The sequence below is a fragment of the Drosophila rhopaloa genome, unplaced genomic scaffold, assembly GCF_018152115.1.
Source record: "Drosophila rhopaloa isolate 14029-0021.01 unplaced genomic scaffold, ASM1815211v1 contig_115, whole genome shotgun sequence".
Taxonomy (NCBI): domain Eukaryota; kingdom Metazoa; phylum Arthropoda; class Insecta; order Diptera; family Drosophilidae; genus Drosophila; species Drosophila rhopaloa.
The window spans coordinates 2664792-2692689 of record NW_025334990.1 but is presented as its reverse complement, the minus strand read 5'-3'; the positions used below and the strand labels follow the sequence as shown (position 1 = coordinate 2692689).

At 41.6% G+C, this 27898-nt stretch overlaps 6 protein-coding genes across 7 annotated transcripts; 4 read left to right on the top strand and 2 right to left on the bottom strand.

The window, feature by feature from the left end:
- Positions 1-278: 278 nt before the first annotated feature.
- LOC108045916 (general odorant-binding protein 68) lies at positions 279-1028 on the top strand. The gene is made up of 3 exons (XM_017125405.2): positions 279-320; positions 373-721; positions 779-1028. Exons 1-3 carry the CDS (start codon positions 279-281, stop codon positions 985-987), a joined length of 600 nt encoding a protein of 199 aa, XP_016980894.1. The 3' UTR covers positions 988-1028.
- A 473-nt stretch (positions 1029-1501) lies between these two features.
- LOC108045919 lies at positions 1502-2343 on the bottom strand. Its single transcript, XM_017125407.1, has 3 exons — positions 2267-2343; positions 1771-2122; positions 1502-1715 (listed from the first exon to the last, which is right to left on the bottom strand). Exons 1-3 carry the CDS (start codon positions 2312-2314, stop codon positions 1504-1506), a joined length of 612 nt encoding a protein of 203 aa, XP_016980896.1. The 5' UTR covers positions 2315-2343; the 3' UTR covers positions 1502-1503.
- Positions 2344-2621: 278 nt separating this feature from the next.
- On the top strand, positions 2622-7568 carry LOC108045918 (dynein regulatory complex subunit 2). Its single transcript, XM_044461256.1, has 5 exons — positions 2622-2762; positions 2824-3076; positions 3971-4194; positions 5911-6489; positions 7158-7568. The coding sequence occupies exons 1-5, from the start codon at positions 2622-2624 to the stop codon at positions 7566-7568; spliced, it is 1608 nt and encodes a 535-aa protein (XP_044317191.1).
- Positions 4116-5305, bottom strand: LOC108053582 (odorant-binding protein 59a). Its single transcript, XM_017136281.2, has 2 exons — positions 4934-5305; positions 4116-4452 (listed from the first exon to the last, which is right to left on the bottom strand). Exons 1-2 carry the CDS (start codon positions 5303-5305, stop codon positions 4207-4209), a joined length of 618 nt encoding a protein of 205 aa, XP_016991770.2. The 3' UTR covers positions 4116-4206.
- Positions 7569-8413: 845 nt separating the features above from the next.
- LOC108045920 (protein sax-3) lies at positions 8414-18562 on the top strand. 2 transcript variants are annotated; one of them, XM_017125411.2, is made up of 18 exons: positions 8414-8513; positions 9334-9576; positions 9663-9784; positions 11160-11340; positions 11430-11548; positions 11618-12071; positions 12132-12611; positions 12669-12751; positions 12818-12978; positions 13039-13120; positions 13185-13355; positions 13413-13505; positions 13573-13771; positions 13835-14109; positions 14170-14461; positions 14649-14881; positions 14940-15271; positions 15738-18562. In XM_017125411.2, the coding sequence occupies exons 2-18, from the start codon at positions 9429-9431 to the stop codon at positions 16480-16482; spliced, it is 4170 nt and encodes a 1389-aa protein (XP_016980900.1). In that variant the 5' UTR covers positions 8414-8513; positions 9334-9428; the 3' UTR covers positions 16483-18562. The 2 variants fall into 2 exon arrangements, with proteins under 2 accessions (XP_016980900.1, XP_016980897.1); XM_017125408.2 differs by having other exon boundaries at positions 8426-8441.
- Positions 18563-22779: 4217 nt separating this feature from the next.
- On the top strand, positions 22780-27009 carry LOC108045921 (F-box/LRR-repeat protein 14). The gene has a single exon (XM_017125412.2). The coding sequence runs from the start codon at positions 23077-23079 to the stop codon at positions 24682-24684; it is 1608 nt and encodes a 535-aa protein (XP_016980901.1). The 5' UTR covers positions 22780-23076; the 3' UTR covers positions 24685-27009.
- Positions 27010-27898: the final 889 nt, after the last annotated feature.

The following is a 27898-nucleotide window of genomic DNA, read 5'->3' as shown; positions in this document are numbered from 1 at the left end:
ATGGGATTAATTTACCATTGGCATAATATTTATAAAACCATGCGCCCTCATTATTTGGATAAATCAATTTAATTCCAAATTGGATTGCTTAATTTAATGTAACAAATGTCAGTTGTAATGGCTGAAATTAAATGAGCGGAAAAAAGACACATTTTCAGACAGTTTGATGGCCAGACGTTTGGTAAATTGACAATGATTTCCGGTTTTCATTTTAATCATTTAGGTAACTACTATAAAAGCATTAAAAATTCGTTTATTTTGGCAGAGAAAGCCGAGCAATGAAGTGCATGCTTCTGTTGAGTTTTTCCTGCCTGATTTGGGTAAGTTACTGAATTGGAATAAAGCCATCCATATTATTAACATTCATTTTAGTTCGCTAGTGGAATTAAAATTGATTGCGAAAATACAGAGGCCATCAATGAAGAGCATATACACTACTGCTGCAAACATCCCGATGGACACAATGATATAATCGAGGAATGTGCAAAGGAGACCAACTTCATGTTGGCCAATCAAAACGAGGAGGCACTGGTGGACATCACGGCGGACCGGGCTATTCGAGGTACTTGTTTTGGTAAGTGCGTATTCAGCAAACTGGATCTCATGAAGGAAAACGAACTGGACATGGATGCCGTGAGGAAGTATTTTACTACCAAGTTCGTCGACGATCCGGAATATGTCAAGGAAATGATCAGCGCCTTCGATCATTGTCATGGCAAAAGTATGTATCATATGTTTTCGTGAACCCTTCTTAATTTACTGATAAATTTTTCCAAAGGTGAGGAGAACACATCCGTGTTCTTGTCGAAGCCCCTCTTCAAGCAAGTGTCCCAGCACTTCTGCGAACCCAAATCTAGTGTGATTCTGGCCTGTGTCATCCGTCAGTTCTTCCACAATTGCCCGGCGGATCGTTGGTCCAAGACCAAGGAGTGCGAGGACACCTTGGCCTTCAGCCAGAAGTGCCAGGACTCACTGGCCACTTTGTAGGTGCTTGCAACTGGGTTTTCATTAATAAAGAACATTCAAAAATAACAAGAAACTAAACTAAACTATTACTTCATTTTTATTTTGTTGTATTATAATATTCTCTCTTAGAAGTGAAAGTGTTAAACTTTGGTTCATGCTAAAAAATAAAACTAGTGCATAAGAATCCTAATATAACATTAATAAATTAATTGAAATCTCAGCAGATAAACATATATTTTTTAATATTTATTTTGTTTTTTCCTAATGAAACATTTTTTGAATAAGCTCTCAAAATTCCAAAATCTCTCCCAAAACAAAATAGAAAATGTAAAAAAAAATTAAAACTAGGCATAAAACTCGATGGCGTTTATTGTTCTTTGATTTTACAACACACTGCTTATTTCCATACATCTACAACAATTGTGTGTATTCCGATTTCGTTCCTAAAAATTCATAAAGTTAACATATATTAACTTCAAATACAATTTGTTGAATACATGATTTATTGTATGGTGTCATTTTAATATTTAAGCAATTTCACATTGTTGTCAGCACATCCTTGCACTTTTTGGCAAAGGCCAAAGTCTCCACGCACTCGGTGGAGTTGGACCATCGACTTTTTGGACAATTATGAAAAAAGTTATATATAACGCAGGACATAATGATGCTAGCAGTCGGTTTGCAGAACTTGGCGGTGGAAAAGACTCTTATAATTGGAAGTGATAGGAACTGTTCGGTGGCATCCTCAGCTAAAATGGGAAATTGCTAATCAAATAAAAAATCTTTCAAAAATACACAACTTACAATTCGAGTGACATTTCTCAAAGGCATTCAACATTTCTGTTTCATATTCCGGATCGGTTTTATGGTAACTTTTGTAATACGAGCGCACTTTCACCATATCCAAAGTGCTATTCTCCATCAGATTGAAATGGTCGAAGACACACTTGGCCCAGCAGGTTCCGACCATCGCCTGGTCCACCGTCACATCCTCCATGGCCTCCTCCTCGGGATTCGGGAGTCGGAAGTTGGTCTGCTTGGCACACATTTCCGTAATGTCGTTATGGCCATCAGGATGCTGGCAGCAGTGGTGAATGTTTTCCTCATGAATTCTCTCCGTGTGTCTGCAGTGAACGCGGATAGCCAAAATTCCATTCTGCAAAATAATAATGATCGATTTGGAATTGATTTCTTAGAATTAGCTTTAAACATTTATATTTTTGACTTCTTTCTTGTAAAATCAAATCTACTACATTTAATTATAATAAATGAAAGACTAAGTTTTCAAATAAATACCTACCAGTAGCTGTGATAGAACCACACAAACCACAAAGCCAGTTTTCATCATGATGACAGCTTTCCAGCGATTTGTCCCCCGTTTTATATGTCACATGGTTCCCCTTTGATGGACAGCCCAAATGGCGATTCGCAATGTTTCGCATTAATTTAATTTGAATCCATTATTATGGTAACAAACTTGACGACGGACAAATAAAGTGAGCTGGAGTGGGTGGGCTGGTGTATATTGCCGTAGCAACGCCGGCACTCAAATTGTTATTTATTTTTCGACGCGCGGCTTTCGCTTGCTTAATTAGTCAGAAATTAGCCTTTGAAATTTGATAAGCGTATTTTTGGACAATTAAAAAAACAGAATCATGGGCAAAAAGGGTAAAGGTAAAGGCAATAAGTTGGCCAAAATGTCGGAAGAGGAGCGGGCCCGGTATTTGCAGATGAGGGCCGACATGGAGGAGGAAACGAGGCGACGGAAAATGCAACTCATTTCCATGTACATGAAGGTATCAGTTCCTGGGCCTAAATGAAATAATCAAATATTTAAAGCTACTTTTCTGCAAACAGAACAAACTGAAAAGGGAGGATGCTTTTGGGCGCTTAAACATGGCCAAAATCAACCAGGAATGGCGGAGCATTCTGCGCCAGGTTAAAATCCAAGAACTACGTCGGGAGATTGTCGACGTGGAGTCCTTCTTCCAGGAGGCTTTGAAACGCAAGGATCAGGTGATCCACCGCCTCATTGCCCACATAGAATCCACCGAGGACATGTACGCCAATCTGCAGCAGTCGCATATGGAAAACATCACTAGAATCGTTGGTAGGTGCAGCATATAGTAAAATATTTGTTACCGATATAGCGATTATAAAAGGGAATGACATTTCATGTATTTTGTATACCCTTTAAATTATGTTTTATATTTTGTACTTGAAGAATAAACAATAATTTATTATATTTCCAACTCATTTATATTTATTTATAATATAATATTTATTTTTATATTTATAAAAACATATTTTCCAAGAAACTTTTAGAAATTTGTTTTATTAAAAATATAAATACTGCATTGAAATATTAATAAGAACCAAAAATATTGGAGTAAATACTTGAAACTTACATACAATTACATTTATGTTTATTTATAATATAATATTTATTTATATATTTATAAAAGCATATTTTCCCAGAAACTGTTAGAAATTTGTTTTATTAAAAATATAAATACTGCATTGAAATATTAATAAGAACCAAAAATATTGGAGTAAATACTTTGAACTTACATACATATATTTATTTATACTATAATATTTATTTATATATTTATAAAAACATATTTTCCCAGAAACTTATAGAAATATATTTTATTAAAAATATAAATACTGCATTGAAATATTTATAAGAACAAAAAATATTCTAGTAAATACTTGGAATTTACATACAAATAATACTTTGAAAGCATCTTGTTTTTATCCCATTCTCTCTCTTAAATGTATACATCTAATAAAAATGTATCCCCTGAAACTATTTAAAATAAGTTTCATTTAAAGTTTAAAGATTCATAAGAACTGTAAGTAATGGAGTATTATTTTATACATTTATAACAAATGATTACAATTTACATAACATTAATATTTCAAAGTATACACTAAGCCCAAACCATTATCCTTAAACGCTTTCCTGTTTCATCTAATATCTAACTTTAACTCATTCTAGACACCCACAGAGGTCGCATCGAGTTCTTCCGGGTGATCTACGAGGACGACAAGCAGGCGGTGCTGAGCCAGTGGGAGCAGGACTCCGCCGGCTTCAAGGATATGCATGCCCAGAAGCAGCAGCATCTGGAGTGCGTCTTTTACCAGCTGGAGGAGAACACCGACGGCGGGATCCGGGACAACCACGAGCGCTTCCTCGACCACTGCGAGGATCTGAAGAGTGGGGTAAGCTGGGTGCTAGTTGAAGAGCATGTTGCCGTGCTCCTCCCAATCCTCGCACTGCGCCTTCGCGTACTCCGACATGCACTTGACCAGTTCCCGGGCAACGGCGCACTTGTTGTGCCTGTTCCTTCCGATGTTCTCCAAGTACCGGAAGCACTGCTGCACCGTGTCCGTGAAGAAGTTGCGCAGCTCCCGATCCCGAAGGTCCTTGGTCAGCAGGTAGCTCACCTTGCGCCGGTCGGGCATTCCGTTGCCATCCACCTGCGGGGAAATTGGAGTGGAGAAATACTGTGAACTAGGTTTCAAGGGCCCAGAAGTATTTCAATATTTAGTTTTTAATATTGAACGATAGTTTTTTACTTAAACGGCTCAGTATATTGTTTAAAAGCGCGTATAAGTATTAAAAAAACAAATTCATATGAATATTATTTAAAATCCTTTTCCTGAGATTATTTTTAACGTAATTTGTAGTAAAAACTTTATTGAACTAAATCGCTTCAAACTAAACGACCAGAATTACGCAAATTTAAAATTATATAAGTCCAAATGTACTAATCCGATCGATTTAAAAAGTAGTGCGTTCTAGGCATATACAAGTAGCTTTTAAAGAATTAAAAAGAAGTCAGAAGGCATAAAGGAGAATAATCCTTTGGCGAAATGGTTTTTTAAGCCCATTTGCCAGAGAAAGTAATTATAAACCTTAAGGGGTACAAACTAGAAACCTCACCCGGTAGCAACCTACCATGTTCATCTCCTCGAAAAAGCACTGGGCCACACACTGACCTCCATCGCCGCCTGTGTTGTTCCTGTTCTCCGACTGCCTGAAACCCCTCGTCCTCCTGTTGCCATAGCCGCCCCTGTTGCGCATATTTCGATCGGGATCGCGATCCGGCTCCTCCTCCTGATCCCGTTCGTACTCGAATCCATGGCCGTTTCCCTGCCTGCCCTGCCCTCCTCGTCCGCGATCCTCGTTGTCGTCCTGGCGCCGCATGCACCCCCGCACGGTTCTCTTCAGCTCCGCCTCGGCCAATCCCTCCTGGGATCGACACTTGAGTGCCGAAGTGCAGCAGGAGCAGCAGCCCAGTCCAATCAGCAGCAAAATCAGCAGACGCATCTCGGAAACTGAATGGAGATGCAGTTGGGTCGACATTATTTATAGCTCAGGAGAGTGACGTCCCAAATTACTGAATGACTGACACACAATGATCCAAGTCGCATATCAATCTCATTATACAATTGCGTGCGGCTTTTCTAAAAGTGTCATTTATTGACCTTTTCTTAGTGGTTCAATGCTGATGTTATAAATATCAGAAATTTATAACATCCCTTTACAAAATGGTTATTCCAAAATGGTTAATCTATTCACAAAGCTTTTTGAATTCCAAACAAGTTTTCTTTTCTAAAAGTTTAAATTTAATAAAAATATTTGGTTCGTTAAAAACTAAAACTAACTCTTTTCTAAAAGCTTAAATTTAATAAAACTATTTAGTTCTTAAAAAATGAAAATTAGAGAATACCCATATTTTAATTGTATTATTCGACTGAAATTCTTTTTTAAATGATACCCAATTATTGTCATTTAACTACTTCCTACAATATAGTAATTTTGGTTTTCATATTCCTAAAAATAAATTTGAATAGCAGATATAGAGCCAGTCAAACCAGTCGCTTTAAAATTAACTATATCGCCACAGGAATAATTTGTTTCTCGGCTTATAGATGCAACTCCAGCTGGAGCAGATCACCTCCAGAGGTGAGGCTCGTCTGGAGAAGCTGTGGCAGGAGTATCAAGCTGTTCTGGCCGGCTACTGCCAACACATCGAGGGTTTCTACTCGGAATACGTGGACCTCAAGCAGCGGGATGAGGAGGCCGCCTTGCAGATCAGCCAGCAGACGCACGAAATCGAGCACCTGGTGGACCAGCTGGCCAACCTGCGTCTGGTCTCCGAGGAGTTCTACGTGAAGCAGCAGGGCCAACTGGAGCAGCGGCAGGCCATCAAACAGCAGTTGACCGAACGTCTGAGGGAGCTGCGTACCTGCGTGGAGCAGGAGGTCTCCCGGGATCACCAAGCCTTCAAGCTGATGTCCGTGGAGAGCTACAATGCCTTGGAGTCTCTCCAGGAGACAGTGGGAAAGGGCGAGACTCTGGTCCAACTATCTGCCGTTTGCGCCAAGATGGAAACCCAGCGGGAGAGGATGTTTCAGCTGCCGGAAATATCTAAGGAAATCATCGAGATACGAGAAGTGGAGGATCAGGATCAGGGAGCTTTTTTTGGTTCAGCCACAGATCTCCTTAAGGTGGGTGGACATTCACATCTGGCACAAAAAAAAAATTGGGCAGTAAATTTGATGCACATACAAATTTCAACCGAATTTTTCTTATTATCTACTTAATAAAATACATTTTATTTTAAATTTTAGAACTGAAAAAATTGTAGTGAAAAGTATAGTCAAAATTTGCTTATGGGTTTGTTAGAGAAAAAGTTACCAGCACCAGGTTACAAATTAATTCGCCAATTTCAATTGTTCCATTTTTTGTTAAATTTTACTTTCGTTTTTAGCCTGTTTTAATGCTTGTTTTATTGTTTATCTATTGTAAGACATCGATATATCATTTTACAATTAAGAGACAATAATTTAACTCTCACATATAAGTCATTTAGATTGGTTTGGTTAATATATACATATGCCATAAATCGAACTCCAACCTTAAAGTGTACCTTGAAAAACAGACGAATAATTATTTTATTAATTATTATTTTTTTTTTTTACTACTTGAACATAAAACTTCAGAGGCTTGGCAAAAGCTAAGAAAGTACTTAAGAAAAAGGCCACAAAAAAACTGACGTTTAGTTATTTTATTATACGAAGTTAAACTTATTCGACTGGCAAAAACACTGATAAATCTTTGATGTTTGCTTCTGCTTAGTTTATCTTATCCCTTAACATTTTGTGTTCCTTCCCAGGACGAGGTCGGCGTGGTGCCCCAAATGGAGACCTTCTGGCGGCGGGTCAACAACGTGGCCGTGGACGTGGCCTGCCTGAAGCAGCAGAAGCGGCGCCTGGAGGCGGAGAACAGCCAGTTGAAGGCGCAGCTGCAGGACTATCTGGTCAATCTGAACATCGCCAACGGCTCCAATAGCCACGTCCACAACTATCTGGCCCGGAGGCCCAAAAGCATGTCCGTGGATCGAGTGGCGCGCCTGCAACTGCAGCCCAAGCAGGTGAAAAGTGCCCTGCCCACCGGGCGCCGCCCTGCAGCTCCGACCCCGCCCACTTTCCACTTTCACCCAGGACGAAACCGAGTGCCCGCCTTCGATGCCAACTTCTCCAATGTGGTACGCTCCAGGACTTTGGTCAGGGGCAGAATGGATTAAATGACACCCGGTATAAAAAGAAGGTTATAAGTTTATTTAATATAATTTAAAAAGAAAAGCACATTAATAAGGAAGATTTTTATTAACCAGGAAATTATGGTTTTGAGAGCACTTTTGATATAATAATACTTTTGACTTATTAATACTCCATATATATTTTTGAAAGCCCATACCGTGTAATGTTTATTATTAAGTTATGCGAGTCCGCTACAGCTATAAATAAAACCTAATGGCACATGTAAGGATAAATATTATGTTTCTAGAATGTTTTACAATTGAATCGATAAATCTTTTACAATCAAATGTTGTGAAGAATTTTTTGGATTCGTAAACCCCGATAAAAGATCCAACACGTCAATTCATAAAAAAATTATAACAAATATAATACATATACAAATCAACCAATATTGCATATGATCAAGCTATGATTGCATTGAACAATGTCAGAACTTGTTCTATAAAGTTAAGATTTAATTATATCTAAAATTACCCATTTAAGGATTTGTTTACAATCCGTCGGCAAAATGAAATAAACAAAATATATATTCTTTTAATCGCACTTTCTCAGATTAACTCTAAATGCAGTTAAATAATTTTCATATTTTTATTTTCCATAAACTTGAATAATGATTGAATTATTGCAATAACTTCATAGAAACCGCGAAACCAATTTTAAAACCAAACATCTACTTCGTATCGCGTTGCCAGATCAGCGAAAGTACATGGTTTCTGGTATTTTTTCGGTATACCTTATCGGGACCACCAACACGTTCCACTCTCCCACTCCGTTCCGCTGCGCCCTGCAAGGCCCATTACATTCCGATTCCGCCCGTTGCGCTCTCAGATTTCCACAGACACGACCCACGTCCAATTGTGAGTTTTCACTGCGCTCCGAATATCACTTAAATCGCAGGAAAATAGTTAATTTGCAGCAGCTAAATTGGAGTAAGTTTAGGCCCCAAGAGCCTGTGATTAAACCGCGCATCTAGTGAACAAATTAGAGCCCGCTTTTCGGGGATTAAGAAGTGCAGCTGCGGATGTAACGCAAATATTACAAGGAGTTATAGATACAACACACTGTTATAGATACAACAACAAGCGGAACGGGGGGGAAGGTCCAGGAACGGCAGGCGGTGTGAGCGAGAGGGAGTGAGTGTGAGTGCGAGTGAGAGTGAGAGGGGGAGCGGCAGTTGGTTCTTGTTCTTGTAATTTTACCAAAAAGAAATTTCGTTCGGGAAATGTGGAAAATGTGCGCGAGAGCTGCTGAGAAGAAAACAACCCCGAAAAGCGAGCAATCGACGAATAAATACCAACAAAACTTACACTGCGCGGCTGATTAATAAAAAACCCGAAAACCCCTCAAAAAAATAAAACAAACCAAAACTAAAAGCGAAATAAAAAGCGTTATAAAGAAAGTGTGAGAACGTGAAATCAAACTCCAAATCAGAATTTGGATTGTAAATTTTCGGGGCTGGTCGTCGCGTTTCGAATGGGAGATAAACACAAAGAGAGATAAATACGGAAATAAAATTAATGGAAAACCAGCATAGACATATGTGGGTGTGAGTGTGCGAGTGTGTGAGTGTGCGAGTGCTTATCGCATGGAAATGCAAGCGTAAGTGGAGCAGGCGAGAAATAATTTGGAACTTTAGACAGATAAAAACCGAGTAAACCCGCAAAGTCCCCGGGGGCTATATTGCTGCCACGCCTAACCAGTCATCCTAACAGCTGCCCACATTTTGTTAACCCATATCACCCATCCTAGGATCACAAAAAAAAACACCAAAAAACAACCAACGCCACAATGATCGCCGCTACTTTGGGTCATCTGTAGAGTCATCGCAACAGCACCACCATCATATGCATCCCATGTATCCCGAAAACCACGCCATCGCCTGGAGCACGAGCACCACTATTAACCCTTGTCGCAGCCGGAGCAGCAGGATGCTGCTCCTGCCGTGGCTGCTACTCCTCCTGGTGGCCAGCAGTGGCCTGCCAGCTGTCAGAGGTAATGCTCCAAGCCCATCCGGGGATTCCATGCCCCGGCTAACTGGCCAATCCTAATCCCCACCCCGCATACTTAACCCATTGCAGGCCAGTACCAATCGCCGCGCATCATCGAGCATCCCACGGACCTGGTGGTCAAGAAGAATGAACCCGCCACACTCAACTGCAAAGTGGAGGGCAAGCCGGAACCCTCTATCGAGTGGTTTAAGGTACCCACAAAATAATACTTCTCGCACGCCATTCGTTTACACAGAAAACAAATCAGTCCAATTCGAATCACAATGTACAGGTCAAATAGATACTAACAATTTCCGTAGCATACCTCAAGTTGGCAGAAACGGTAACTAAAACAAGAGAGAACGCTATAGTCGGGTGCCCCGACTATCAGATACCCGTTACACAGGTAAAGGGAGTGCAAGGGAGATGGAGATAGAAACTTTGATCACGCATAACTTTTTAACGAATGGTCCGATTTGAAAAATTTCTTCAACATTTCGATAGGTATTGATAAACACAATAAAACTGAATTTTTACTTTTCCGAAATATTTAAATTTTTAAAATCGTATATAAGCGATTGTGGGCGTTAAAGGGGGCGTGGCACCTTTTTGAAACAAACTTGCGCTGCGTAGGAACTCCTAAAATCTACATGCAAAATGCCAATCTTCTAGCTTTTATAGTTTCCGAGATCTCAGCGTTCATACGGACAGACAGACAGACAGACGGACAGACAGACGGACAGACGGACAGACGGACAGACGGACAGACGGACAGACGGACATGGCTAGATCGACTCGGCTAGTGATCCTGAACAAGAATATATATACTTTATAGGGTCGGAAACGCTTCCTTCTAGCTGTTACATACTTTTGCACGAATACAATATACCCTTTTACTCTACGAGTAACGGGTATAAAAAGCTTAAGCAAGCTTGTCGTCATATTGAAATATTCTAAATTTGCAAAAATAAAACGGTCTATAGGCAGACACGGAATCACCTCTGATCAATGAATATCTTTATTATTTATAGTTTAATCAATATCATCTTGAATTAAAATGCTTATCATAAGTATATATAGTTATTTGCTGTTTGTCATATAGCGACGTCTAACTAGATAAGTTTTGCTGTAGGTATTAATAAATTGAAATTTACCTCTCGATAAAATTGTGAAAACAAAGCTAATATGTTACCTTCTTTGGTTTAAAAAAAAATATTAGAAATTATACATACATGTTATTACCCGTTCGAAAATTTGGTCATAAAATGAATTAGTAACTAATATGTTTTTAAAATTAATTTTTTTATTTAGTTAAAAAACAAAGCTTTTAGCTATAACATCTTGAGATTTAAAATAATTTGTTTGTAAAATGTTCATCAAAATAATTTTTAGTGCTATTTTAAATTTGAATTCTAACCGTTTTCAAATGACTTAATTTTTACACGTACATATTACAACTTTTTAACATGGTCAGTTCGATTTATTTTATTAATATGTTAGTCAAAGTTGATTAGTTTTTTTCAGTGATGCAGCCAAAACCTTACCAAATCGTAACTCAATTTGCCACTTTTCCCCTCCCATTTTTAGGATGGCGAACCCGTCAGCACCAACGAAAAGAAATCGCACCGCGTCCAGTTCAAGGACGGCGCCCTATTCTTCTACAGGACGATGCAGGGCAAGAAGGAGCAGGACGGCGGGGAGTACTGGTGCGTGGCCAAGAACCGAGTGGGCCAGGCCGTTAGTCGCCATGCCTCGCTCCAGATTGCTGGTAAGTTAGTCCGCCACTGCGGTCTGCAACGTGTCTGCCCACACGCCAAGCTTTGTCTCTGATTATTATGTTTTTTTTTATTTTGCCAGTTTTGCGCGACGATTTTCGCGTGGAGCCCAAAGACACGCGAGTGGCCAAAGGCGAGACGGCTCTGCTGGAGTGTGGGCCGCCCAAAGGCATTCCAGAGCCAACGCTCATTTGGATAAAGGTGGGTTCACAAAACTAGTCTCAAAAATCAGTCGAATTTCACTGGCTAACCCGCTTTTTGTGCTCTTAGGATGGCGTTCCCTTGGACGACCTGAAAGCCATGTCTTTTGGCGCCAGCTCACGCGTGCGAATCGTGGATGGTGGCAACCTGCTCATCAGCAATGTGGAGCCCATTGACGAAGGCAACTACAAGTGCATTGCCCAGAATCTGGTGGGCACTCGCGAGTCCAGTTATGCCAAGCTGATTGTCCAGGTCAAACCCTACTTTATGAAGGAGCCCAAAGACCAGGTGATGCTCTACGGACAGACTGCCACTTTCCACTGCTCCGTAGGCGGGGATCCACCCCCAAAAGTGCTATGGAAAAAGGAGGAGGGCAATATTCCGGTATCCAGGGCTCGAATCCTACACGATGGGAAGAGTTTGGAAATCTCCAGCATCACACCCACCGACGAGGGCATCTACGTCTGTGAGGCACAAAACAATGTGGGTCAGATCAGCGCCAGAGCTTCGCTCACAGTGCATGGTAGGATTTATACCAGTTCTAAAAGTGTCACATTGTAATCCCTATATTCTTCTATTAAAGCTCCACCCAGCTTTACCAAGCGACCGAGCAACAAGAAAGTCGGACTGAATGGCGTCGTCCAGTTGCCTTGCATGGCTTCCGGAAATCCAGCACCCTCTGTTTTCTGGACCAAGGAAGGAGTATCGACGCTCATGTTTCCAAACAGCTCCCACGGAAGGCAGCATGTGGCTGCCGATGGAACACTTCAGATCACGGATGTGCGGCAGGAGGATGAAGGCTTCTATGTGTGCTCCGCTTTCAGCGTCGTAGATTCCTCCACGATACGGGTTTTCCTGCAGGTCAGCTCGGTGGACGAGCGCCCTCCTCCTATTATCCAAATAGGACCTGCCAACCAGACACTCCCTAAAGGATCGGTGGCCACTTTACCGTGTCGTGCCACTGGAAATCCCAGTCCCCGTATCAAATGGTTCCATAATGGACATGCCGTACAAACTGGCAACCGATACAGTATTATCCAGGGCAGCTCTCTGAGAGTGGATGGTAAGATGTGGTTAAAGTTGTAAGTTTCCATGTTTTCTAATTTGACTCTTCTTTTAGATCTTCAAATTAGTGACTCCGGAACCTACACTTGCACTGCATCTGGGGAACGAGGAGAGACTTCCTGGGCAGCCACTTTGACAGTACGTTTCATATTAATTCCCATAGATAAAAACCTCCTAATCCAAAATAAATGTTTGGTCTTTCAGGTCGACAAAGCTGGCTCTACATCTCTTCATCGGGCAGCAGATGCTAGCACTTATCCTGCTCCGCCTGGCACACCCAAAGTCCTGAATGTCAGCCGCACCAGCATCAGTCTTCGATGGGCCAAAAGCCAAGAAAAAACTGGCGCTGTGGGACCGATCATTGGGTGAGTTGAAGCGGCACACCCATTAAATGAGATCATCATTAAATTTGATTTTTTTTTCAGCTACACCGTGGAGTACTTTAGTCCAGATGTGCAAACTGGTTGGACTGTGGCAGCCCAACGAGTGGGCGACACCCAAGTCACTGTAAGACAAGCTATTAAAAAGCAGACTTCCTGTTGGCTAACTTATTTTTTTGCATTTGTTACAGATCTCTAATCTCAGTCCTGGCACTTCATATGTATTCCTAGTTAGAGCTGAAAATACTCAGGGCATATCTGCACCCTCGGGTTTATCTAATGCCATTAAAACCATTGAGGAGGATTTCGATGCTGCTTCTGCAAATGATTTGTCAGCAGCTAGAACTTTACTTACTGGAAAGGTAAGCTAATATATTGACTTAACGAGAATAAATCTAACTGGATTATTTTTTTAACAGTCCGTAGAGCTGATAGATGTATCGGCTATAAATGCCAGTGCCGTTCGTTTGGATTGGATGCTGCACGTGAGCGCTGATGAAAAATATGTAGAGGTAAGCTCAATAATTTATATACTTTGCAAGCCCAACCTTAATGTTATTCATTTACCTTACTTTTTAGGGCCTTCGAATACACTACAAAGATGCAAGCTTGCCATCAGCACAGTATCACTCGATAACGATTATGGATATTTCTGCGGATTCGTTTGTAGTAGGAAACCTCAAAAAGTATACCAAATATGAGTTCTTCCTAACACCTTTCTTTGAGACCATTGAAGGGCAGCCCAGTAACTCAAAAATAGCCCTTACTTATGAAGATGGTAAAATCAACGAAACTTACAGACATATACAGATTACATACTTTTATGTTTTCTAATTTCTAGTTCCTTCTGCACCACCGGACAACATACAGATCGGCATGTACAACCAAACCGCCGGATGGGTCCGTTGGACTCCGCCACCCGCCCAACATCACAACGGCAATCTGTATGGATACAAGATTGAGGTCAGTGCCGGAAACACCATGAAGGTTCTTGCCAATATGACCCTCAACGCCACCACCACTTCTGTGCTTCTGAACAACCTAACCACTGGAGCTGTGTACAGTGTGCGATTGAACTCTTTTACCAAGGCAGGAGATGGACCCTACTCCAAACCGGTGAGTTAAAGGACTATTTTTGGCTTTTGGCACTTTATAAATCCCACTTCAATCCCACAGATATCACTCTTCATGGACCCGACTCATCATGTTCATCCGCCACGGGCCCATCCTAGTGGCACTCATGATGGCCGACATGAGGGTCAAGATCTGACCTACCATAGCAATGGAAATTTACCCACCGGCGACATCAATCCCACCACTCATAGAAAGACGACTGACTATTTATCTGGCCCCTGGCTTATGGTGTTGGTCTGCATTATCCTCCTAGTCCTTGTAATTTCGGCAGCTATTTCCATGGTATACTTTAAGAGGAAGCATCAAATGACCAAGGAGCTGGGTCACTTAAGTGGTAAGTGTTCATCTTCGAACGCCTCTGGTAAATGAATATGAATTATTTAAAAAATCCAAAAATCTTATCATCCCTTTAAAAAAGTTGTAATAGCTTTTCTTTATAAATGTATCATTTTCATTCTCAGTAGTCCATGTATAGTTAGCATTCTAATCACTTTCTATCCTATATAATCATTTTTTTCTAGTGGTCAGTGACAACGAAATTACAGCACTGAACATCAATAGCAAGGAAAGCCTGTGGATAGACCACAACCGTGGCTGGCGAACTGCAGATACTGACAAGGATTCGGGCTTGAGCGAATCAAAACTATTGTCCCACGTAAACAGCAGTCAGTCGAACTACAATAACTCTGATGGCGGAACCGACTACGCCGAAGTAGACACCCGTAACCTGACCACCTTCTACAATTGTCGCAAGGTGAGACAAAGTGCAATTTCCATTATGGTACATTTGTTAACCCAAAACATTCTTGCAGAGTCCTGATAACCCCACTCCTTATGCCACTACTATGATCATTGGAACCTCCTCTAGTGAGACCTGCACCAAGGCAACATCTTTGAGTGCCGACAAGGATTCGGGAACTCATTCGCCCTATTCGGATGCATTTGCTGGCCAAGCACCAGTTGTTCCTGTTGTGAAATCCAATTATCTACAATATCCGGTTGAGCCAATCAATTGGTCTGAGTTCCTACCACCGCCGCCAGAACATCCACCACCGTCTTCAACCTACGGATATGCACAGGGGTCCCCGGAATCTTCGAGGAAGAGCTCCAAAAGCGCTGGTTCAGGCATTTCCACAAACCAAAGGTTAGAGTCCATTTTTTATACCAGAAATATTTGTTTTAGTTCAGAGTATGAATTTAGCGGTATTTTAGTAACCAATTATTGTTTTGAATTATTTGTAAAGTAAATTAAGAAAATTAAGCTTTTCAGAAAGGAATTTAACTTCGGCAGAATATAATAATATATTTAACTATGTCATTTAAATAACAACTGTGGCTGTCCCGGTTTTATAAACTTACAAAAACTTTCCGAACAACATAATACTACCATAATATTTATTGCAATTATTATAATAATATGCAAAGGAGAAATGCAAATTAATTGTCCGAAATTTAAATGTGTATATGTATATTGTGTTTTCATACAACGAAGTTATGAGAGTTTGGAACGATCCAACCAATGTTAGCATAATATGAAGAATAAGTTAATTTTGGTGTTCAGATCTATTACATAAGCAACAAATTTGACTAACAATTCCATTTCATTACAGCATTTTGAACGCCTCCATACACAGTAGTTCCTCGGGCGGCTTTTCGGCCTGGGGCGTATCGCCGCAATACGCCGTCGCCTGTCCTCCGGAAAACGTGTACAGCAATCCGCTGTCGGCGGTGGCCGGCGGCACCCAGAACCGCTACCAGATTACGCCCACCAGTCATCCATACTTCGCCACCGCGTCTCCAGGGGGAGTACCACCTAACCAACTGCCATTTGCCACCCAGCGTCATGCGTCCAGTGAGTACCAGGCTGGATTGAATGCGGCGCGATGTGCCCAGAGCCGCGCCTGCAACAGCTGCGATGCCTTGGCCACGCCATCTCCCATGCAACCCCCACCACCAGTTCCCGTTCCCGAGGGCTGGTACCAACCGGTGCATCCCAACAACCACCCGATGCACCCGACCACCTCCAGCCATCAGATCTACCAGTGCTCCTCCGAGTGCTCGGATCACTCGAGGACCTCGCAGGGCCACAAGCGGCAGCTGCAGCTGGACGATCACGGAAACAGCAGCAGCGGCAAACAGCGCGGTGGACACCACCGCCGACGACCACCGGTGGTGCAGCCGTGCCTGGAGAGCGAGAATGAGAATATGCTGGCGGAGTACGAGCAGCGCCAGTACACCAGTGACTGCTGCAATAGTTCCCGCGAGGGCGACACTTGCTCCTGCAGCGAGGGATCCTGTCTGTACGCTGAGGCGGGTGAACCGGCGCCCCGTCAAATGACTGCTAGGAACACCTAAGGAAGAAGTCATTGGACCTTCCCAAATGGGTGGATTAGTATTAAAAATAGCATCTAGTCTAACCCTTCATTCATATCGAACTTGGAATCAGTCTGGTGACTGGGTCAACTCTAAGTTTATGCATCAACTATCGAATTCGAATGACTGATGCCTTGTGTCCACTACAACATGTTCCTCTTGGCGGTTAAGCACTTTTATCAACAACAAACTTGCCCTACTATTTAAATTGTATTTCAAAAATTCAGAAGTAAAAACAGATGCAGACACAAAATGAGTGAACATGTTGTAGTGGATTCTTGGGTATAACACTCAGATACACAAAACCACACTTGTCGCAATCATGGGGGCATTGTGCAGCTTTAGCAATTACGAATTTTCCATTATCACATCTACCAGCGTAGAGACTCATAGACAGGCACAGTGCTCCCCCATCCACGCACCACAAAAATGTTCCCCCAATGGAAAACGAAATACTTTGTACTTAAGAGAGGCGAGTGCTGTACGATAGATATTGCTTCATTAACGCGAGGAGACAGTAATTACTAAATAGCAGGGATCTGTGTCCCAGCAGAACTTCATTAAAATACGTACTCAAAGGAACTTATAGAAAAAGATAAACCAGATCAGGCCATAGCAAGTACACACAAAAGGTGACTGACGACGTATGTAGTTAGAACCAAAGTACACACATTTGTACAGCATGTTTTGGGGCTTTCGAATCGGTCCTAGTCATAGGCTTGATAGCGATACAATAACAATACTGATTACGATATACTTGTATGCAAAACTCTTTCATATCTACGATCACAATCGAGCATTTGTCTCCGACTCGGACTTGTGGGCAGTGGAGTTGAGTTTGGAGGACAAGTGAAACGGCAGTTGCAATGTTTAATGGTTAGTGCTTTTCTATAACAAGAAATAATATAATTCATTGATCCAGTGAATATATATGTATACATACTAAACGACACACACTACACAACTACTTACATAGCATTTAGACGAGTTGAGGAGCTGCACACGGCCAACAGAACAAACCCCAGTTGTCCGTTCCGTTGTCCTGTCCCTGTGCAGATCCCTCCATGACACAATGTTTTCTACAATCTTGCATTTTGAAAAAAGTCTAAAATGTACCTGTGATATAACCCCATTATACATTATAGTATTTTAATAATTTTTTATATTTATGGTTTTCTGATTTTGAGTCGCGTTTTTTGTTCATTCTGTTCGAACAACGAGGAATGTTTGTTGTAAGTCCCCACGCAGAAAAGGTTTTTTTGGGAGCGTATATAGCATAATTTAGAACTTAGGCACGTACCACATTAGAATGCAAAATGAATATATCATCAAATCAAATCGAATCGAAGAGGAGGAGAGAAACGCTCAGAGAGTTCGGCTAGCCGAGGAGGCCCAAACACTTTTCTACAAACCACCAGATCGTGAGTTGAATCGGTAAAGGTGGGGTAGGAAGAAGTGTTTCGGGCCGAGTTGATAGCTGTGGATATACGAAATATCCATGTGGACTAGAGTCAACGAATCGTTTAAACAATACTAAACACATATGCATTACATTTACCTATATAGAGATCATATAGCACCTAGAACCGCGCATGTATCAAATCAAATCAAAATATGCTTTAGCATACACTCACACAAATCCACTTCCTTGCTAGCCCGCCCAGATCGGCCCGGCATGTACATATATATATTATATATATACAACATACTCCTAATCCTAATATCGAATCCAACTTGCTTGAGTTGAACTGCCCTTCCGTAGCCATATACATATAGAAAAAGCATAGTTGGGTCTGGGTTTTAATAATTAGCATCTAGTTTCTAGAGTTGTGTAACGGGAGTATTTTAAAGTCATAGCGTAAACGAATTTTAAGAACGAACAGAACCCCAAAATCGAAGTAAACATTTAATTTTTAGTGCGTAATGCCATAAACGAACTTTTTCAGAAGCAAAAATAATAACTGACATTTACTTACGATATAAATACTATATCTAGATATATACATATAGCATTTAAAATTACATAAACAATAAAGGAACATTTTACATATATGTGGATAAATCAAGTCGTTCAATTTGAAATACTTCTTGGGTGTTTTAATCTTTAAGGGTCCTTAAGGTAATGAATGTTTTTTGTAAGATTTTATTACTGTTTTCAGATGAAGTTCTAAAATGGGAATAACTCATTTGAACACTCTTGTACTAAGTATTTCAGTCACTTCTACTTGCAATTCCTGGTAACACTTCATTTGTTATTTGACCGATTCCTTTCTTATAACGGTCCTCGATCGCTTTGCGGATATCTACATACTTCGCCAGAAATCTCCTTGAGCTGCAGCGGAACTTTACACTTGAGACAACCCTTGAGAGTATTCCATGACCTCTCAATCCGGTTTCAGTTTACAGAGTTCTGCGGCTCTTGTTCATGTGGAAGTGGATGTCGTTCCGAGAGCTGGACAAGTGTTAATTCCCAACAGGACACAATAAATTTTTGTGTCCTCTTCTCATATGAATCCACTTGAAGACAGAGGACACGCCCTGGGATCTGAAAATCTTAGCTGGTTTCGTCAAAATGGGGACTTGAAATGATGGTTTTAAGATCCTAGATTAGAATGTTGGTGTAAGAATTGAAAATTTGTGGGTTTTATATTTTGCATTTAAGGGAAGACTAATATATGGCTAAGTATTAAAAGGAAGCTAATTTCTCAGATAACATACCAACCATTTAATTGAGTTGGATTCCAAAAATGACATATGCTCGATGTGCGATCAAAGGCAAATTATGTGATGTACCAAAAGCAATCTGTCACAGCTTGACGTCGTTTCTGATGGCGGTGTCCAAAATCCCACCGCCAGCTTCCATCTACTGGATCACACCCTTTGGTTATTCAAGAGGTCAGAACGAAGGAGAGATGTGAGCTGGAAGAGATGCGGGCAGACCACAAATAGGTCAGAGTTGGCGATAACATCAATTGGACTTGATGGCGGCGCTTTTTGTATGGTTATTCCCTCCCTTGGCGCACTCACAACTGACTCAATCCGGATGGATCTGAATCCGCATCTTGGTGGTTAAACTAAATGCTCTAGGAATACTTTGAGATCTTGATCATTATATGGTCCTTATCTTTGCTGGCTTAACATGAAGTTGAGACAAACAGGACCGTTCCATATGAGTTTTTAGTTTCGTTCTGGCTTAACTAGAAAATATAAATACAGAAAAGTATCTACCCATGAACAACGCCGAGATTTTTAAAACTTAAAATAAAGGAAATAGGGAATTTGACATGAAGACGCATAAGTGTACTTGTAACTGGGTTCACATTTTTGACTTAAAAAATTGTTGAGTTTAACAAAAGAACTCAATTTTTCAATCCACTTTTTATATATAATATTTATTGAAAGAGAATCTAAGTTTAAGTTAATAGCTTAAAATTCCATACATATTAACATTACTATACATATATTAACATTTTGGAAATGGTTAAAAGTTAAATGACATTATACCCAATAGACTACATTGTTGATTTCAAAAGAGTATCAACTTTAAGAAATTAGTATTTTTATATATATTGCCCTTTTTTCGGCATGCAAAGAAAGTAGTAACCTGTAGTCATCATCAACATAATTTGCTTATCTCGTGTGACTGCTGTAATGCTTCATTTGATCTTGCCTTTACTGCAGTGAACTAATCAATTATTTAGGGAAAAGGTGGAGTTAAGACATCAATTGGCAGATGTGCCCATTCGTGGATATGCATATGCAGATATAGCTGGTATCTTGTATCTCCAGACTGCAGATAAGACAAGTAGCTATGCCGATTGAATCCGCTGGGCTGGCCCAAACATTGAACTGTCTGCGTGGGCCTTCTCCCTCCGCCTCGATTGCCTCTGCCTCATCTGCCCACGGGGATTGCATTTGGCCCGTTTGCACTGCGTCTGCGTGTTGCACCTTTTCCGCTTGCTTCTACCTGTGTGCCTCTACCAGCGGCAGCTTTAATGATCGTGATCATAGTACGCAACGCGCAAAAAAAACCAGAAGAAGATCCGACGATGACGAGGGAGAGCCAGCCGAAAACCAATCGATTATTATATGTGCCGCACTATATTTCAGAGTCGGAGACGGAGGACTGTGGCCGATGCAGAGTTCCAGTGAAGAGATTATTTTTATTTTCGATGGCCGCCTTGACACGTCCAAAAGACTGATAGAGGGAGAGATTGGCCCTTTTTGGCCGGACCGGTTTAACAGGTAGAAGAAGCACAAGATGCGGTGGTCGAGGGATGACGAGGGAGAGGGCTGGAAGGTTGGAGGGACGCACGCCTTGCCCTTCTGCCCGCCAGGATAATGACTGTACGACTGCGAGAGTCCTCGGCAGGAGGCCCAAGAAATCTACGTAGGCTCACTTCCAAGCACTGAGAAAAAATTTGTAGAATTTCATTACAATTCAGGAAATATTGTAACCTACATAATACAAACTATTGAATTCAAACATGGTTTGAAAAGACACACACACTAAGTTTTCATGTACCTCTAACCACTTTTAAATGCTCTAATTTTCTGAAACCATAAATGTAAAGTCATATACTTTGTAGAAGGAATACAAGAGATGGAAGAAATGCCATTTAATATTATATTATATTATATATATTATTATATTTGTATATGTATGAAATGTCATTTCTTGCATTATGACGTTCTTAAAAATATTAGTTGAATAATCGAAAGCGGGCTAAGGATTCATAAGATTATATAAGATTACAAAAATGTTGATAAGATGTCCAATAAAAGATACTCTTAAAAATAAAACGTATTTAGTATAAAACGTTTTTAACCGTATAAAGAATAATCAATATCAACATGCTGTATACAAATAGAGATAGCGTGTTTTAAATATTTGTAATAGGAGAGTTCGTTTTGGACACATCCTAAAAGTGTATTTAAATAATTGACTTATTCTGTATTTAGCGAACTATTCTTCAGTGTAGCAATCTCTCTTCAACTACAGGATGCTGATATCAGTGCCTATGCGTTTGAGGGTGCGGGTGTGAGCGATCGGGTCAGGTAGCAACTCAGATTTTCCCAGGTCCTAGGCCCTTTTCTCGATTTCGGTCCTGGTCCCTGTCCCTTTTCTTTTATTTTTTTAGAAGGCAAAGACGACGGCGTTTTCCTTTTTTAGGGGCAAATGCACAAGAGAGAGTGCACGGCTTTCCTAGTATCAATAACAATGCCAGTTCGCTATTGTTGTGCCATCCGTTGGATTTGTGCATCCCAATCTGTTTCTGTGTGCGGCAATGTATTTTTCTTCTTTTTGGAGTTATCGTTAATATTTTCCTGGAAACCGGGATTGTGTTGTTGTTGCGTTCGCAGGTAGCGAGCAGCGATCGCACTCACACAGATGCGACAGAGAGGGAGGGAAGATAAGGAGAGAGAAGACAGGTACCTGCTCGACTTCGGAATGCAGCGGCAGCAGAAACAACAAATGCGTCGGAGTTTGGCATTGAGTTTGGTTCGGCGGGTAAAGAATAACCTGAAACATGGAGCGGAGCTGGGGTCCAAAACCAAAAGATAAACCCAAGCCAGGTCTTATAAGCAGCATTAATATTAGTAGCACTCTCTCACTCTTATCGTCTTACGCTCTTTCTCTCGTAGTCTAACAGCCAGTTCTCAGTCAGTGATGAGCTGACTAAACTTAAAACAGTTTATAAATGATGGAAGTTAGCTTTTACTATAACAAAAAGAAAACATGTCGAGATACGAGAAGCGAGTGAGTGCTGAATAGAAAAAAGGTTTCCGCAAAGAAGGCAGTGGGTATTTGCAATAACAAATAAACCACTGAGCATGGAGGCTTTAAAAACATCTAACATGGAAGGTACCCTTCAATCATATGGATCCTCTCCTTCATAAGAAGCATTATTTTATCTGCAATGAAAATTAAAGTTTAAACACAACAGTGCAACGTTTAAACGTTGAACAATAAAACTGAGATATATTTATTTTACTTTTCGCGGTTTTCAGATAAATTAAATTTAAAACTAATAAAGGATTTTACCAAAAATTCACTACAGATTTAGCTTTAAACCGCCGTTGACTCAGCATTCAGCCAGAGGCGAGAAGAGAGAGAGAGAGAGAGTGAGAGCACAAACAAGAGCGTAAACGAGAGAAAGCGCACTTTGCTACCTGCTCCGAACAAACCTTATGGCTGAATACGCTCAGATAATCCTCCCTCGCGCTCTCCGCGTTTCCGTGCGACTCGACTCAGGCTAAAAGCAAGGCGACTCGGCGTTTCGAGTTGAGTTTTTCGTCGTCGTCCGGTTCGCGCACATCGTTTCTGTCTCGGCCGCACCGCAAGAACACAGAATAAATAAAGAGACCTACTGGGACTGGGACTTGGAACTGTCACTAACCACCCGACACAGTGCTCTCGAGTTAAAGTGCAGCGCGAGTGAACCACAGTGAACACCACTAGTCTTCAACTAAGCATACAAACAGTAAAATGAAGCGTATATAGGAACACCATCGAACGATTAGATCCAAAGTAGCAGCCAATAGATAAGCCAAGTGTAAAACCAAGAGGAGGACATGGCTACCAACACGGAGTTGCTGCCTTTCCACCACCAGACAATGGCGGTGTTGAACAATCTGAATAGCCACTGTGGCGGATCCGGCAGCAATGGAGCGGCCACCAGTGGAGGAGGAGCGGCAGCGGTTGGCGGAGCGCCCACCTGGGGGATGGATGAACTCTACCAACAGACTGAGCTGCCCGGACTGACGCGAACCGGGGCCACCACCACGCACCACCACCTGCTGCGCTTCACGCCCTACGCCCTGCACCACCGACCGCCGCACCACCAACTCCAGACCCTGCCTCCGGCCTTGTATTTGCAGCATGCCGCAGCAGCGGCGGCGGCGGCAGCAGCGGCAGCTGCCCACGCACAGCACCACCATCATCACCACCACCACCTACCGCACAGGCCCGCCTCGCCGGAGAGTCCGCCGCCGGTGGAGGGAACCCACATCAGCAATCTGTTCCCGGAACTTCTCGAGCAGATCTTCGAACACCTACCAGTGAGGGATTTGGGGCGGGCGGCCCAGGTCTGCACCGCCTGGCGGGATGCGGCCTATGCCAAGAGTGTTTGGAAGGGCGTCGAGGCCAAGCTGCACCTTAAACGCTCCAGTCCGAGTCTATTCAACTGCCTGGTCAAGAGGGGCATCAAGAAGGTGCAGATCCTCTCGCTGCGCCGCTCGCTCAAGGATTTGGTCTTGGGTGTTCCAGCTCTGACCTCGCTGAACCTGAGCGGTTGCTTTAACGTGGCCGACATGAATTTGGGCCATGCCTTCAGTGTGGATCTGCCCAACCTCAAGACCCTGGACCTCTCCCTTTGCAAACAGATCACGGACACAAGTCTGGGGCGGATTGCCCAGCATCTGCGGAACCTCGAGACTCTGGAACTGGGAGGCTGTTGCAACATCACCAACACAGGACTCCTGCTCATAGCGTGGGGCCTGAAGAAGCTGAAGCACCTCAATCTGCGATCCTGCTGGCACATCAGTGACCAGGGCATAGGTCACCTGGCGGGTTTCTCGCGGGAAACGGCCGAGGGCAATCTGCAACTGGAGTATCTGGGCCTGCAGGACTGCCAGCGGCTGAGTGACGAGGCCCTCGGTCACATTGCCCAGGGACTGACCTCACTGAAATCGATCAACCTGAGCTTCTGCGTCTCCGTGACGGACAGTGGGCTGAAACACCTCGCCCGGATGCCCAAGCTGGAGCAACTGAACCTCCGCTCCTGCGATAACATCTCAGATATCGGAATGGCGTACCTCACAGAGGGTGGCAGCGGGATCAACTCGCTGGACGTTAGTTTCTGCGACAAGATCAGCGATCAGGCACTGACGCACATAGCCCAAGGACTCTACCGATTAAGATCTCTGTCCCTTAATCAGTGCCAGATCACCGATCACGGAATGCTGAAAATCGCAAAGACGCTGCATGAGTTGGAGAACCTTAATATCGGACAGTGCAGCCGGATTACGGACAAGGGCCTCCAGACGCTGGCCGAAGATCTGACCAATCTCAAGACCATCGATCTCTACGGCTGCACGCAACTTAGTTCCAAGGGCATCGACATCATCATGAAGCTGCCCAAGCTGCAGAAGCTCAATTTGGGCCTCTGGCTGGTCAGGTGATGCGTCCACCACGATTGCAACGCCTGTGCGGCGGAGGAGGCCGCTCGCGGCTCTAGTAATTCCCAACCATAGATTCCGGGCGGGAAAGAGAGGGCAGGCGGAGCAGACAAGATACACTGAGAACTCATAGCTTTCGTTTGCCATACCACACGCTGTACTACATTTTTTTTCGTACGATTCGAGAAACGAGCTGAGGGGCACAAAACAACACGGCAAACAATGAGGCACACACAAACACACACGCAAGAAAAAGCAAGGCGAGCGGGAGGAGTTGGGGAAAGGGGGACAGGGACAGACGGCGTCAGGGAGAGAGTGCTGCCAGCTCAGCTTGCTTGGCATCGGTTTTTGTTTTTATATTAAATACTCAGATGTAGTTTTTTGATCAGATGTAAGCAAAATGAACTTTCAATATTGTTTTACTTTTTTTTTCTTAACTTATCCTAATTTGCTTAAAATGCATTATTGGAAACAAATAACATGATTACTTATTGAAGCCAATAATTATGTCAAGATCTTCTTACACGACCTGAATTTTGTTTGACCATTTTTTATTCAGATACTGTAAACATCGGTATAAGGTGTTGAACAAACATTTTACATTTTTTTTAAATGTCGTCGTTTTCAAATATACAAGCAATTTTTTCTTAGCGCTCGCATAGACTTCAAAACTCACAAAAAAAAAACCTTGAAAATTCAGCTCTTGTAGGGGCTTTAATGAAGAAAAGAAGATAAAAAAATTTTGTTATGAATTGCCAACAAATGTTTTGAAATGTAATACCGAACAATTTGTATTACTTTTCATAAAAATGACTGTACTTACATCTCATTATTAAAAACTAGTTTATAGTATGTAATTTTTAGACGAACTTCAGTTAGATCGCCTTTCCGCTAGAAGTAGCTATATTCCCGCTGAGGTCCAGGCAACACAGTTCATGGAGCTCGCTTTGCTGCGTTGTGTTGTGTTGTTGTTCCTAGGGGGGAAGAGCGAGAGGGAATACAGCCGCTGGCGTCGGCTTACACGCACGCAGCGATAAAAAAAGAGAAAAAAGAAACAGCAGGCAACAACAAATGCAGCTATGGCCGACAGCAACAAAGTGCATGGCGATGGAGACGCGCGATAAGCAGTGGGAGGGGGGAGAGCAGGAGAGTGGGCAGCACATTCACACACACAACGCATGTGTGTGTGTGCAATGCAGGCCGCAGTTAAGCAGATGCAAATAAATTTAAATAGTTTATTTTAATTCACGCTTCGGCTACAAAAGCCAGCGTCCTCCATTGCCACAGCAACAACAACTACAACATCAGCATAAGAGCGATAAAAAAACAACAAAGCAAAAAAGAGAGGGAGTATGGGGAATTAAAACTTGACTCTCCTCTCTTTCTCACTCTCCATCGCATTTTTCTTGCTCCCCTTTTGTGTTTGTATCTTTTTTGTTTTTGTGCCTCGGCGTTTTCTTCTCGTCGTTCGTTGCGAATTTGTTTAGTACAGCGTCGTTAGTTATGCCGTTTAATTTAGTTGATTAAAACGTAAACAAAAGAGTAACGAAAACTTAAGCAAAAACAATGTTAATAGTAGACACTTAATGAAAATGCGTAAACTTAATTCTTAGTTCTTAACATTTGTCAAGCCACAATTAGTCAAATAACGAAAAAGAGGGGAGAATAACCATAAACACAAGTTATAAAAACATAAAAAAAACAACAACCTTGTTTAATAGCAAAAAACTCACCCAAACACATACACACACAAACAAACACACACAAACGTTAAAGAAAATTCTGTAAATTTTTTATTGTTTAATTTATAAGTAAGCAAACAAAAAGAGAAGATAACGATTGAAAAGAATATGCGAATTAATTCTTTTTTCTATTGTGATATAAAATGTATTGTATAAAAAAGGAAACATAAACAAGCAACCGAAAATTAATGCTAAAACAACAATTACGTAATTTTATTTAAGCAGCGATAAGCGAAAAAAGCGAGGATTAAATTAAATAAATTAAAACTAAATAAATATGTACAATGTTATGTTAAGTCAGGACTTCTCCTATTCTCTGTTTTTTGGATTAGTTAAATGAGCCCGATTCGATTTTGTTGATCTGCAATATACTGAATGCCTTAATTCCATTTTCAAGCTATATTATTAACTATGTTGATTCTGAAAACCCCCAGAGTTTCGATTGTGAGTTTTTCCTAGATCTAAGTTTTTCGACGATTGATATTTTTGTTTTAGGAGGCGAAACCCCATTAAAAAATTTTGAACGATGACGTTGGCGACGCGAAAGAAGAGAAAATAAATTAAATATGTATAAAAATCCAACAAATGCCAGATATTTTATTGATTGCACTGGAGAGTTTGCCGTTGCTGTTTATCTTTCTCGGCAAATGCGTAAATGTTTTGTGGGAAATTTATTTTATTTGGGCCCGTGTGTGTGTGTCTGCATTTTGTAATGAACAAAGGGCCCGGCACTAATGCAATTGCAATGAAATGTGCAGCCTGCCAGAGATGCAGATGCCGATATATACGTACATATGTATGTACACACTACCAGATATTTGCGTATATAGCATATGCGGTTATGCAACGCACACACACTCGCCTGCCTATGTACTGCAATTATTTATATTGCCTGCATTATGTATAAGCATCGATGCATTTACAAACACTTGCATTTATATACAAACACACATAGGCGCAGCTTCATATCCCTGTGTACACATAACGGTTTTACTTGCTTGCTAACTGCTTAAATTTGCATTAAATGTGCGTATGCGTCAAGAGCCCGTGTGTGTGTGTGATTATATACACAAACGCACACTCTTACGAAGGTATGTGTGGGGGAAATCACCCTATCGGAAATTTTATTCTGGACCCCAAAATTAAAGCTTTAAAGCAGCCCCAAGCAGATTAGTTCCAACTCGGAACTCGATTTCGTGTATTAATCCAAGATCCGATTTGCCAAGAGGTTTAATGGATAATGGTCTGCCAACCGAAGAGACCTGCTGGGATTCTGAATTGAACTACATTGCAGAATGGTGAATTTCAAATTAATCCATCGATGTATAAAGGATATCTCATTATAAGATCAGCCCTCAAGCCATGTCTATTTTAGCATTAGTTTGCTTAAAATAGTCCCAAGACTATATATAATAAAATCGGAACGCACACATATTCGTAAAATAATGCAATTTGTCAAGAGGATTAATGACTAC